This window comes from Wickerhamomyces anomalus (genome assembly GCF_001661255.1).
Source record: "Wickerhamomyces anomalus NRRL Y-366-8 unplaced genomic scaffold WICANscaffold_3, whole genome shotgun sequence".
In the NCBI taxonomy this organism is placed as follows: domain Eukaryota; kingdom Fungi; phylum Ascomycota; class Saccharomycetes; order Phaffomycetales; family Wickerhamomycetaceae; genus Hansenula; species Hansenula anomala.
In genome coordinates, this window is record NW_017567112.1 from 2,057,416 (window position 1) to 2,071,120 (window position 13,705).

A 13,705-nucleotide genomic window follows, 5' to 3' on the forward strand; every position below is an offset into this window, starting at 1 on the left:
CCTCGTAATTCAATTGTAAAATCAATTCGCGAAGATATAACCAACCAACATTCACGCGGCCAGTTACACTCATTTTTGTTTAATCCTCAACAGCTTGTGGTGGAAGCTGTTTAATGGGTCATAAAATTCGAGGATAAAATAATTGGAGTTATTTTACTTTCGGATATCTTAACAGCTCAATGATCACTGACCTACTATATATTGACTCAACCAAATTACTTGTTAAATTTATGTGCTATATTATGTTTCGTTTTAGAGCTGTATTACGATAGATGGACATCAGCCTCATCACAGCATATTCTGAAACAGCTGGAAAGTTTAGTCTATCCGGTAAGGTGAAGTTATGGAGTGCTGCTGGCTCTTGTCCAAATCCAAGCTTAGTGAATGGATAAAATAAATTTAAATCTTTGAGATCTTGGATATCACCTAGTTCAATTTCGGATACTGGACCTCTTAAAAGAACCCTTTTAAGCTTGGTTGTTTTGAATTTCGATATATCAATACTCTCCATCTCCAAACCAACTAATATTGATTCAAGGTTAGGTGCAATCATTTCAATTCTCCCAGAAAATCTATCAAATTGATCAGGCATGCTCGTATCAGTATCAGGGGCGATGAAAAACTTTTTCAATTTTTTAAAGTGGCAGTTTGTCATTTCAAATTTTTGGAAAGTATCTTCATTGGGGAATATGCGAATATCCTCTAAAGTATCAGATGAAACACCGTCTATAGTTATAGCAGCATCTTGTGGTTCCATTTCAAGTTCTTTTAAATTGGGACACCTAGATAAAAGCTGATTTAATGTGTCACTTTGCACATTATAAAATCCAAAGAACTCTAGGCGTAAAAGGCTTGGATATGTTTTACCAAAAGGAATCTTTGAAAGATCACACGGTGAATGGGAATGAATCTGCAAGTTTCGAAGTGATGGAAAATCCGTGGCCTTCAAGTCATTATACAGTTCCATTGATGGACCAAGACTTATCTCTAATGTGGTCAAGACCAATGAGTTAAATTTACCATGCCATAATGTATACTCAGCCGTTGATATGGTTCGCAGGTTCTCAAACACATAATCAGGATTATCTCTTAGAGATAACTCGTTGATATCAATCTCTTTCAATAATGGTGCATTGAAATTTTCAAATGTATCAAACAGCACAAAGTCTGGGTTAGTGGTGCCAATTCTCAACAACTTTGGGGCATTAAAATTCAAAAACTTCACTTTTGTAAAAGAACTCGTGTTTATATCAATTGTCATTTCAGTTAAATTGGGAGCATCAATGTCAATAAGCGAAGTGAAATCTGTAAGAACCAGTGAGCTAACATGCTCCATTGACACGTTTTTGAGATGTCCTCTTATATTTGTTGGAAATCCATTATGATTTAACGCAAGATGAACTTCTTTTGCTTTACCGAAGGTTATATCTCCAATATTGACATCATTCTGGAAATCCAGGAATGTCAGTTTAATCAACTGCAATAAATCATATTTCTCAAAGTCAAAATTTTTGAGAATTGATAGACTTTCCGTACTACACCCAAATAAAATTGAGCTAATTTTTGGCAATTTGAACTTTGAAGTGTCATTGGTTGCTGTACAGCACACAAGTGTGAGCTCATGAAGCTCTGGGAAGTCCAAACTCCCAGGATCAAGCCCAGTAATTTGAACCATACCTAGCTCCCAAAGATTTAAAAAGCAAATCGATACCGTGTTTCTACACGACTCAAATATCGAGCGGCTTTCAATGAGGTTAACTAAAGATTTTGAAGTGCATATGATTTTGATTGATGCCTTTTGGGGCATGTCTTTTATTTTATCCAGAATTATTTGATCATTTGGTTGACCCAGTATGATGAAAGTGGACCATATCTCTGAGGGATCATAGTCTTCTGGAGAATCTTCAAGTGAATAGACGTAGACTGGTGAGTTATCTTCTAGTTTTCTGGCTAAAGCTCTAGCCTCTGTTGTCTCGTCGTGATAAAACATGTAAAACCTAGCTATTCTTGGCCCGATCACTGGAACTTTGGCAAGTGAGGATAAATCGTAAACATCAAGCAAGTTGCATATCCGAAGCAATATCTCATCAGGAAGGGCTAGCAGTGACATTTGAAAACGCGTTTGCTGAACAATTGTATTGTTGATTCTAGTTGAAATTAAAAGTGAATGTGATATTTAGTGACTTGAATGCAGTCTCACTAATAGAGTATCGATATCAATTCTTGTTATATTGTAAGCGTCTATGACTTTGGTGATGAACAAAACTCAATGGCTTAACAGAAACTTTTATCATTGAATTGATGAACTCCAAGAATTTGGGCTGTTCCTGGTTCCTGAACAAATTTTGAACAAATTTACAAAACGGATTCGCGACCTCCCTACAAAATCAATTCTGGCGGAGGTTTTCCATTTTCAGAAACATCAAAGATTATACTACTGATCAATAATCCCCAAATATATAAGAATGGATAGTCCCATTAATGCTTTTCAGGTTGATTAATCTACCTTCAGTCAACGCATCAATTCAGTCGCAGACTGCCAGAATGTCAACTTCAAAACTATCAGGATCTGCTGCTCTTAACTCCAAACTCTTATCCAAACATGAAATCAATTGTGATATGGGCGAAGGATTTGGTCGCTACCAAATTGCTCCAGATGATGAGATAATGCCATTCATTGATCGTGCAAATATTGCTTGTGGATTCCATGCTGGTGATTACAACATTATGTTGAAAACTGTTCAAACTGCTAAAAAATATGGGGTTAAATGTGGTTCCCACCCTGGATTACCTGATATGATTGGTTTCGGAAGAAGACCTTGGAGTATTCCACCTGAAGAGATATACAAGTTGATATTATATCAAACTGGTGCTTTGAAGGCATTTTTGGATGCTGAAGGTGTTGAATTAAGTCATGTTAAACCTCATGGTGAATTATACTTTTACATTGAAAGAGACGAAGCTGTAATGAGAGCTGCTTTGAAAGCTATAAAGACTTTTGGGGTTCCGGTTGTTGGAGCTAAAAATGCACATTACGAGAAAATTGCAAAAGAGGAAGGTGTTGATTTTATTCAAGAGTTGTATGTTGATTGTGATTATGATGCAAAAGGTGCTTTAGTTCCGCCTGCTAAAAGTAGACCTAAAAATCCAGATATCATTCATGATGCTATTTATGTTGCAGGCTCAACAGATACAATCACTGATCAAAATGATAACAAAATGGATTTACATTTTGAAAAAAATCCAATCAGTGTGTGTCTACATTCAGATATGCCAAATTCTTTGAATAATGTTAAGAAGGCTCGTGAAGCAATTGATAAGTTGAATAATATTTAATTATCTATTCATCTATACTTTGAATAACTAAATCAGGAACACAAGAGTTCAATCTTATGTATTCAGCGTTTATCATATCATTCCCATCACATCTTTTTATAGCTTCCTCCATTGAATTTGAAATACCACTCTCTAAATGTCTTTTAACTATTCTAGATCTTGCTGTGGTTGAATCAACATTGATTTTCCAACGTTCATCAACTAAAGATCCAATTTCTTTCCAATTTTCATCTTTCAACAAAACATAATTACCTTCAATAATAACAATCATATGATTTGGCTCCACTTTGATTGCCCTTGGCTTTGGGTCTTTTAATTTGTGATCAAAATCTGGTGCAGTGATTACAACATTTTCATTAATTGGTTCACGTAATAGTTTGACTAGTTTCAAGAACTTTTTAGAATTGAAAGTGAATGGAGCACCACGACGCTTAAATGCTTCCTCTCTATTTGGAAACTTTTCTAACTCTGATCTATAATAATGGAATCCGTCTTGAGTTACCACAATTGCAATCTCTGAGCCATAAAGTTCATTGATTTTTTGAACCACATGTTTTGATATTGTAGATTTCCCAGAGCCAGGTGAGCCAGCTAATCCAATCAAGAGCCTTTGATCAGATGGTATTTGCTCTAATAATTTTAATGCTCTCAAGGCAAGATTATTTTCAGTTTGGTCCATAGTTGATGGTTTTTGAGTACAGCAGCTTGAAGTTGAGGAGACTGTGTTGATGGAAAAAGCGTTCTTTAAATTTGTGTAACCAATGTGCTAGAAATTTTATCAATATGGCAATTACTACAAGTGCTTTTCAATAGATAGTGGAGATCTGAGGACCGTAGAGTTCTTGGATTAAATTGAAACATTTACACAATTGAAAATCGTAAGACTGGGGTTAAGCTGAATAGGTTGCGGCTTTCAAAGGTCCATGGTGCATAATACTTCATCCTTGCCATTCTTCCTGATGATTATATGAGCTCTATACACTTATTCTCAGCTTGATAACACAACGTAATCCTATGGAGATCCTCGTCCCGACTACATATTTCTCTGATGTAAATATTCACTTGCAAAGCGGCGTTATGGGGCATACGGACGGACATTCGTGGGGTGCACCAACTGTACAATCTGGGGTAGTTTAGCCATTTCTCAGCAACGCTATTGTGCAATTTCTGTCTCAAAATTAAAATGGAGCTCAGTCGTCCATTTTCCAAGAGACAAGAAAAATGGTTAATCCGCAGGCGATAGAACAATAATAGGCTAAACATGCGACACTTTGCCAAAAGACTCCCCCATGAACGACACACGTCTACACTTTTTTAAGTCTAACCACATTCAAGCACATACCTCTATAAAGAGTAATCCCCTTCTTCTCGTATTACATCCACCCGATGGATCACAAAGAACCGTTCTCTTCAAAGGGGTCTTTTTCGAGTTGTTGCGCAATGTATGACTTTGACGCAAAAATTCTACCCCAGAAATTTCTTCAAGAAGCGCGAATCTGCGAGAGGTGAATTTTAACCCTTTGCAAGATGTGATACATATGTTTTCATTTCAAAAGGTATAAAAAGAGGTAAGCTTCTGTCTATGGATACTCATATTTGGTTTTTAATTGTCAAAACTTAATTAAAACGCAAAAATGTCTTCTTCAAACAGCTATACAGAGAAGAAGCTATCAAATACAAATCCACTCCATTCAGTTGAAGACTTTGATAGTCATGGAAATGATGAAGAATTCTTCAAATTAGCACATTCTGGTGGTGATAACATTTTTAAAACCTTGAAAGATAACCCTTTGGTGTTCTTTATTGTGCTGTTTGCCTCAATAGGTGGTATCTTATTTGGTTACGATCAAGGTGTGGTTTCTGGTATTTTAACTCAACAATCGTTTGGTGCCCGTTTCCCAAGAATCTATAAAGATGCTGACTATAAAGGTTGGTTTGTCTCTACATTATTGATTTGTGCTTGGTTTGGAAGTTTAATCTTTTCACCTATCGTTGATAAGTATGGGAGAAGAAATTCAATTGTCATTGCATCAGTTATTTTCATTATTGGCAGTATATTCCAATGTGCTGGACATTCAATTTCGATGCTCTTTGGTGGACGTGCTGTTACTGGATTGGGTGTTGGTGCTTTAACAATGGTTGTTCCTATGTTTATTTCAGAGTTGGCACCACCTAGTTCTAGAGGGCAACTGGTTTCTTTACAGCAGCTCAGTATCACTATCGGTATTTTGATCTCATATTGGATCGATTATGGTACAAATTATATTGGTGGTACACATTGTTCACCTGGCACGCCGTATGCAGATGGTGACTCTTTTAATCCTTATACTGATGTTCCTTTGACTGGTTGTGATGGACAAAAAGATGCATCTTGGAGAGTTCCTTTTGGTCTTCAAATCTTTCCAGCTGCTGTGTTAGGTATTGGAATGTGCTTTTTGCCTAAATCTCCTCGTTGGTTATTGATGAAAGGGTTTGAAGATGAATCTTTAAAGACACTTGCTTATGTTCGTCGCTTGCCTACGGGTGATTTAAAGATTCAAGCTGAATTTTTGGAAATGAAGGGTGAAGTTTTATTTGAAAAACAATTCAAGGAGCAAAAATTTGGTGGAAGAAATCGTTTAATGTCAGAGCTTTTAGAGTTCAAAAGTCTATTCTTTATCAAGGCAAACTTCAGACGTGTGTTTATAGGAAGTGCGATAATGTTTTTCCAACAATTTTTGGGTTGCAACGCTATCATTTATTATTCACCTGAAATCTTTAAGAAATTGGGTTTAACAGGTAATATTTCAGGTTTATTAGCATCTGGTGTTTATTCAATTGTGAATTGTTTGTCTACAATTCCAGCTATTATATTTCTTGATAAACTAGGAAGAAAGCCAATGTTAATGGCTGGTTCTGTTGGTACTTGTATCTCATTGGCAATTGTTGGTGGTATCGTTGGTAAATATGATGGTGTTTTAGATCAACATAAAAGTGCCGGCTGGTGTGCTGTTGCATTTATTTATATTTTTGATGTTAATTTTTCTTATTCTTGGGCACCAATTGGTTGGGTTTATCCATCAGAGATTTTTCCACTTGGTATAAGATCAAAGGCAATCTCCATCACGACAAGTTCAACTTGGATGTGTAACTTCATCATCGGGTTGGTGACACCAATGATGCTGGAGAAAATGAAATTTGGTACTTATGTGTTCTTTGCTGCTTTTGCCTTTATTTCATTCTTTTTCGTTTGGTTCTTTATCCCTGAAACCAAATTGAAGACATTAGAAGAAATGGATGAAGTCTTTGGAGATGAAGAGGTTTACCAAAACAAACATGATATGCAAGCAATTAATGCTAACTTGATTCAAGAGCTGAAAAGAAACGATCTTGAAACTAAACAACACATAGAGCACGTTGAATAGGAAAAGTGTTTATGAAAAATGTAAGAATTTTTGAATTTGCCTTTAGTTGCCCTTTGAATATGGCAGACGCTACAAATCGTCGTAAAACACTCATAAACAATTTATTAAACCTTTACTTCATTTGCTATGATTGAATTCTTTTCAAGCCTCTCATCTAAACCGCCAACGCCTTCTAGCTCTTCAACAGTATAACTTCCCCCACCAACTATCACCTGTGGGTCAGCCTTCCCTTTCAAAAGTTGTCTAACTACACTTTTAATGGCGAATCTACCATCCCATATTGGCAAGAGAGTGATGACAGAGCTTGCAATAAAAGCCCATATAAACATAACAACGACCCAACCTGTGAAAAACCATCTAGTGAAAATGTATTTACTTCCATACATTGGAAGAGGGAAAATCACCAGAAAGAAGAATATAAGGAATGCAGTACAAGCGAAACCAATATTTCTTTGTCTCTTTAAAAATCCGTCCTTTTCTCTTTCTTCGCTAACAATTTTTTCTGTTAACCTTTCTCCACTCAAAATATTGGTCAACCCATGTTCTTCATTAATCTCAGAATCATCAGCTTGTTGGATATCTGTTTTCCAAATTTCCCAATCAAAGTTAGCAGGTTTAATCAATACCAAGATGGGAACAAAAATGGCAGGAAAGAAAACTGCGAGTGTGTTACCTGCAGCCAATGCATCATAAGTACTCAAAGTTGTCAAATTTACCACATTATCAGCTTGACTAGCAGCATACCCTATCCATATCGATAAAGAAACACAAGTTGAAACAACAGTTCCGACAATATATGCAAATGCTGACATACGTTTCCAAAACAGTGTACAAGCCATTGGAACTATATTCACGTTAACAACAATACCTGATACTGTAGTAATAAAAGAAACATCAAACCCAGCATGTGCTAATCCAATTGCTAAAGCACTGCAAACGATAAAGAATCCAATAACACCACTATGGCTTGCCAAAACCAACTGCTTACCAGAAGCTTTTGGATTGATGTAAGCTTTATAAATATCATGAGATAAGGTACTTGAGACAGCAACAACTTCAGAGCTATAAGCACTTGTACAAGCCATGAAAATCATAGTCAACACACCACCGCCACCTATTTTACCCAGCAACGCATAAGCCGCAATTGGCATCACCAACCCATCATTGATCTGTTGAGTTGATAACTTGTTTGGATAAGTCGGGAAAGATGATGTATTTTCTAACCCACGACATGCAAGACCAAGAGTTGTAGCTAATGCAAATGGGATGGCAAACCATGATAACCCACCAATTATATATCCTTTCAAAACATATTTCGGATCTGCAGCAAGAGCTTTTTGCATCAATTGAGAATCTGAAGCAGCTGCAAAACCTGCACCTAGAAGAACCAAACCAAATAATCCTCCATTAACAGATGTCATTGTAAGATAAGAACCTTCATGATTTTTAGCAACAGGCTCTTCTTTGGCCGCAATAACTAACAAATCATACAGTGCGCCTGGACTCCCCAATTTATCACTTGTTGCATAAGTAACAAAAATGAACATTAATAAAATGATGAAAATGATTACAGTGTGAACGTAATCTGAAATAAAAGTTGCCTTTATACCACCAAACAATGTATAAATAGTAACAAAGAAAGGTAAAATAACAATTGATGCATCTCTGTTGATACCTGTCAAGTTTGCAATAATTGAAGAGCCATTAATTAACAAGTTTGTTGAGTAACAAATCTGTTGAAAGAAAGAGTACGCACAACTTAATAAATGAGTAGCTTTACCATAACGAACTCTGACAATTTCTTGATAAGTATGAGTAGTTGGAGCTTTCCTTTTGATTTCAATAGCTGCAACGGAGAAAACAATAATTTGAACACAGGCACCAGCACCATACCAATAGCTCCCACTAACACCAAGTTGATATGCAGTCGTACAAGACAATAATAAAGTTGACCCAATAGTCCATCCCGATACAACAGCTGCTGAAATTAACCCAGTTTTCATTGAGCGATTACCAGTCATTAACATTTCAGAAGTTTGAACTTCACCACGAAATTTTTCTAATAGATAAGTTGTAGTAACCATAATCACTGCAAAGGCAAACCCAACGCCAACAACTAACCCCCATCCTACAGATTGAGGGAAAACAACAAAATCACCAGCCATAATGTTGAATTCAATTTATTCTGGTCTCCGCCTTTAGTGTCTGTGGTGAATTAAAATCTTGGAATTCTGGGGAGGATTATGATGCTTTTATGACAGGGGAGGTACATTGTCTGACCTTGAATAGTAATCATACCTTTGAAGCGCACTTCTTATCGCGATTCAGGATTCAGGAAGCATTGAGCTTCAGCCCTGAAAGTTGTGGTAAGCCACCACTGGACACTGGACAGGCTGCAGTATGTATGATACGGTATATATTTGAAAGCTCAGCTCTTATCAAAGCTATTATCAGCGCAACTCATCCACGTTTGAAATCGCCAGTTCAATTCTTTGAAGTTGTGTCCACTTAGTCAAGGTGGAGGAACATGTATCGTTATCATATCACAGATTACCTTCATAACAGGATGCTTGTTTGAATTTGTGGTTCCAAGTTCCAAGGGAACTCTACTATCTTATCATGAACTGTCGTTGTGTTCCTGGCGCGCTTATAATTTTAGTTTTTGCCCAGGCAACCCGGCTTTTGATCGTTTCCCTGGAAACTGGCTTTTGAAGCGGAATTCAAATTCGCGCATTTTCAGGAATCAGGAAATTTGGACCACCAGAACAATTTTGAGATACCATTGAATCATGTGTGTTCATACGCTCAATTACCATTAAAGCTGTGGTTGACAATTAGGGTCTCACTTTCGCTCACTTTGATTTATCGACGGTTTATCCCTGAAAAGTCAATCGACGAGGCTGGAGAAATTGGAGATAGGATGATGATTGGAGAATAGGTATTAGGTAGCACATCCAGCGCACTTTGGTTGAATTGGTCAAAGGATAGGCAGTATGGTCATTATGTGGGGATATCAGTTAACATCAACAATAATCAAAAAAACAGCTCTATAATATATTAACAACGCCATTTAGCTGTGTATTATAGATGTGTGGATAGATATCAACATTTCAACTTCAATATGGTTGAGAAACTAATCAATTCAAGAAGTGCATCAGACTTCAAGCATATCAGAACTGTTCTGATCGCAAATAGAGGTGAAATAGCGTGTCGTATCATATCAAGTTGTAAAAAAGTGAGTACATAGTCCATATCAATTTGTTCATTATTCTAACAAAGAACATAGTTTGGTTTGAAATCAGTTGCTATCTATTCTAAGGAAGATACAGATTCATTACACGTTTCACAATCTGATAAAGCTGTTTTACTACCAGGATCTGGCTCTCAAGCATATATTAATATTGATTCAATCATCGATGTTGCAATAAAAGTTAAAGCTGATGTTGTTATCCCTGGTTATGGATTTCTCTCTGAAAATTCCACTTTCGCTCAAAAACTCCAACAACATGGTATCTTGTTTTCAGGTCCATCAGCTGAATCAGTTGAGGAATTTGGCTTGAAGCATATTGCACGTTCATTAGCTATTAATTCCAAGGTCCCAGTTGTTCCTGGTACTGATTTAGTAGAAACATTAGAAGATGCCAAAGCTGAAGGTGCAAAAATTGGATACCCATTAATGTTAAAATCTACTGCCGGTGGTGGTGGTATGGGTTTGAAAGTTTGTGAAAACGAAAACCAGTTGAAACAATTTTTCAACGAAGTTAAATCCAGAGGTCAAAGTTTATTCAACCATACTGGTGTTTTCATCGAAAAATATGTTCAAAATGCTAGACATATTGAAATTCAATTGTTTGGTAACGGCCTTGGTGATGTTATTACCTTTGGGGAAAGAGAATGCTCAATTCAACGTCGTCATCAAAAAGTTATTGAAGAATCTCCAAGTCCATTTGTTGATTTCGAGATGAGAAAACAATTGAGTGGTTGTGCAATTTCATTGGCTTCTAGTGTTAAATATAAATCAGCAGGGACAATAGAGTTTTTAGTTGATGATGATACTGGTGACTTTTATTTCTTGGAGATGAACACTAGATTACAAGTTGAACATGGTATTTCTGAGTTGGTTTATGGGATTGATCTGGTATATTTGATGCTATTACAATCTGACTATGAAGCTGCTAAATCTGGTATCCCATTGAAGACTTTACAAGAACAAAGTAATTCTTCATGGAGACATGACCTTTTAGAACCAACTGGCCATTCCATTGAGGTAAGAGTGTATGCTGAAAATCCTGTCAAAGATTTCGCTCCATCTCCTGGGATCTTACATCAAGTAGAATTTCCTCCAAGGGAAAGCATTAGAATTGATCATTGGGTTTCAACAGGTACAAAGATTTCTCCATATTTTGATCCGTTGTTGGCAAAGATTATGTGTTGGGGTAAAGATAGGAAAACTGCCACAGATAATCTTATAGCCTATCTTGAAGATGTCAAACTTCATGGTCCACCAACAAATCTTGCTTACTTGATTGACATTTTGAAAACTGAAAAGTTTAATCAAGGTTTCACATTAACTTCATTCTTAAACTCATTAAAATTTCAACCAAGCTTGATTGAGTTTGAAGAGGCTGGTGCTTATACAACTATTCAAGATTTACCAGGTCGTCCTACTGTTAGTGGTGGTATTCCTCGAAGTGGACCGGTTGATCCACTAAGTTTACAAATTGCAAACATAATTGTGGGAAATGATAAATATACTGAATGTTTAGAAATCAATCTCAGTGGCCCAATTTTAAAGTTTCATTCCTCTGCAATAATTGCTCTTGCTGGTGCAAATTTTGAATTCAAAATCAATGGTGAAGATAAACCTTTATTCACTGAGACCTTTGTTGATGCAGGCAGTATAGTGGAAATTGGAGGCTCAAAGAGTAAATCAGCTTCGAAGTGCTATTTGGCAATTAAAGGTGGCTTCCCAGATGTTGCACCATATTTGGGCTCAAAGAGTTGTACACCAACATTAAGTTTAGGTGGTCACCAAGGTCGTGCAATTTTCCAAGGTGATTGCTTAACTATCAAGAAATCTTCAAAATCTGAATGTGAAGGATACGTTTTACCTGAGGCCTCAAGACCAAACTATGAATCGGAGTCTTGGACAATAAGAATGTTGAAGGGTCCACATGATACCGATGACATTGTGTCTAAGGAAGGCTTGAAGCAATTATACAATACAACTTACCATGTTAATTTGAATTCAAATAGAGGTGCAACCAGATTAGATGGACCTGCAGTTGAATTCAGTAGAAAATCTGGAGGTGATGGAGGTTCACATCCAAGTAACATTTTGGAGTATACATATCCATTTGGTGGCTTAAGTGCTGTTGGATCTACAATTGTTATGTATGGTGCCGATGGTGGTACTTTATCTGGATTTGTTTGTGTTTCTGTTCCAACAATGACTGATTTTTGGAAAATTGGACAAGCCGCTACTGGTGCTGCAATTAATTTGAAATTGGTTACTTATGATGATTCTTTGAAATTAAAGAGACAAAGGGAAGAATATATAAACTATCTAGAGTCTAGACCAACACAAGATAATTCTATTGCTTTTGATGATACTTTGGAAGCCTCTGAAGACAAAATAGATGATACCATTTTATACTCAAGAACTGGGTCCAAGGGCTTACCAAATGCTTATTTCAGACAAGCTGGTGAAGATATGATTATTATTGATTTTGGTGTTGTTGATTACGATTTGTTGAATAATGGTCGTCAATATGTGCTAGGTTTGAAAATTAACGAACTGCTCAATGACAGCATTGTTAGAGTAGAAGCTGTAACTGGTGCAATGTGTGTTGTTTTCGATTCTGATCATATATCAAGAGATTTTTTGATCCAAGAGTTGGCCAAATTGGAAAGAAGTATTCCATCTATTGATGAACTAAAAGTTCCATCAAGAGTTTTCAACTTTCCAATAACATTTGACCACAAAGCTTTAAGACATTGTATTGAAAGATACCAACGATCACAAAGGCCACATGCTCCATACTTACCAAATAACACTGATTTTGTTATGAGGGCAAATTGTATCAATACTGTTGAAGAGTTTAAGGCAGCTATTGTTGGTCACACTCAAATTGTTGTTGCTGTTTCCTTTTTGTGTGCTTTACCTCTACTTGTTCATACCGACCCAAGGTTGAGATTCTTAAGCTCTAAATATAATCCAGCAAGAACATTCACACCAGCTGGTGCAATTGGTACTGGCTCTATCGCTCAAGCTATTTACACGGTTGATAGTCCTGGTGGGTACATGATTTGGGGTATGACTTTACCTAATGGATTTTGGGATACATTTAGCAAATTGAAAGGGTTTGATAATTACCCATGGTTTTTACAAAATTTTGATCAAGTCAAGTTTTATGAAGTTTCAGAAGACGAACTTACCAAGATGAATAACGACCTATTGACCGGTGAATATGAGATCACTTGGGAAGATGCAGGGTTTTGAGTCAATTGTGATTCTAGCTCATCAAGAGATAACACTTTTGGTTGTTGTTGTTGTTGTTGTTGTTGTGGAGCAACTGGTGGTGCACCACCCCATAAAGACTCGATTGGTTTCAAAGGATCATCACCTAGTGGCTCTTGGATTGAAATTTGTTGAGGAGGAGCTCTGGCAGCTTGGGCAAAGTTCAGTTGAGGTTGAGGTTGAGATTCACTTGGATTACCAAAATCAAAAGCTTGACCAACTGGAACATCAACACCGAATGTTTCATCATTTAAAGCATCATCCTCTTCATCGAGCCCTTCATAAGTATCCTCGAATTGAAGGACATCTTTGTTGTTCTTGAAATCCCTGTACGACATTTTTGTCTGGAGAATTGTCAATGTTTTGTTTCGAGCTCTAATCCTTTCGCCTTCTGTAGAATCTATGAGCCTTTTATTTCGTTGAAAAAGTTCGCCAACGAACTCAG

The 13,705-nt window shown here is 36.7% G+C and overlaps 7 protein-coding genes across 7 annotated transcripts; 3 read left to right on the forward strand and 4 right to left on the reverse strand.

The window, feature by feature from the left end:
* Positions 1 to 235: 235 nt before the first annotated feature.
* WICANDRAFT_63001 (F-box protein) lies at positions 236 to 2,110 on the reverse strand (the record flags this gene model as incomplete). The annotated part of the gene is made up of 1 exon (XM_019183474.1): positions 236 to 2,110. The coding sequence occupies one exon, from the start codon at positions 2,108 to 2,110 to the stop codon at positions 236 to 238; it is 1,875 nt and encodes a 624-aa protein (XP_019039652.1).
* Positions 2,111 to 2,544: 434 nt separating this feature from the next.
* Positions 2,545 to 3,336, forward strand: WICANDRAFT_30822 (uncharacterized protein; the record flags this gene model as incomplete). Its single annotated transcript, XM_019181767.1, has 1 exon — positions 2,545 to 3,336. One exon carries the CDS (start codon positions 2,545 to 2,547, stop codon positions 3,334 to 3,336), a length of 792 nt encoding a protein of 263 aa, XP_019039653.1.
* Positions 3,337 to 3,340: 4 nt separating this feature from the next.
* On the reverse strand, positions 3,341 to 4,015 carry WICANDRAFT_79043 (uncharacterized protein; the record flags this gene model as incomplete). The annotated part of the gene is made up of 1 exon (XM_019184830.1): positions 3,341 to 4,015. One exon carries the CDS (start codon positions 4,013 to 4,015, stop codon positions 3,341 to 3,343), a length of 675 nt encoding a protein of 224 aa, XP_019039654.1.
* A 955-nt stretch (positions 4,016 to 4,970) lies between these two features.
* WICANDRAFT_84305 (sugar porter family MFS transporter) lies at positions 4,971 to 6,740 on the forward strand (the record flags this gene model as incomplete). Its single annotated transcript, XM_019185686.1, has 2 exons — positions 4,971 to 5,046; positions 5,080 to 6,740. The coding sequence occupies 2 exons, from the start codon at positions 4,971 to 4,973 to the stop codon at positions 6,738 to 6,740; spliced, it is 1,737 nt and encodes a 578-aa protein (XP_019039655.1).
* A 266-nt stretch (positions 6,741 to 7,006) lies between these two features.
* Positions 7,007 to 8,886, reverse strand: WICANDRAFT_92868 (sodium:solute symporter family protein; the record flags this gene model as incomplete). Its single annotated transcript, XM_019186387.1, has 1 exon — positions 7,007 to 8,886. A coding segment is annotated over exon 1 (1,817 nt), but the record flags the coding sequence as incomplete, so codon positions are not given.
* Positions 8,887 to 9,585: 699 nt separating this feature from the next.
* On the forward strand, positions 9,586 to 11,618 carry WICANDRAFT_92869 (uncharacterized protein; the record flags this gene model as incomplete). Its single annotated transcript, XM_019186388.1, has 2 exons — positions 9,586 to 9,975; positions 10,027 to 11,618. Coding segments are annotated over exons 1-2 (1,706 nt in total), but the record flags the coding sequence as incomplete, so codon positions are not given.
* A 1,533-nt stretch (positions 11,619 to 13,151) lies between these two features.
* WICANDRAFT_79047 (uncharacterized protein) lies at positions 13,152 to 13,598 on the reverse strand (the record flags this gene model as incomplete). The annotated part of the gene is made up of 1 exon (XM_019184831.1): positions 13,152 to 13,598. One exon carries the CDS (start codon positions 13,596 to 13,598, stop codon positions 13,152 to 13,154), a length of 447 nt encoding a protein of 148 aa, XP_019039658.1.
* Positions 13,599 to 13,705: the final 107 nt, after the last annotated feature.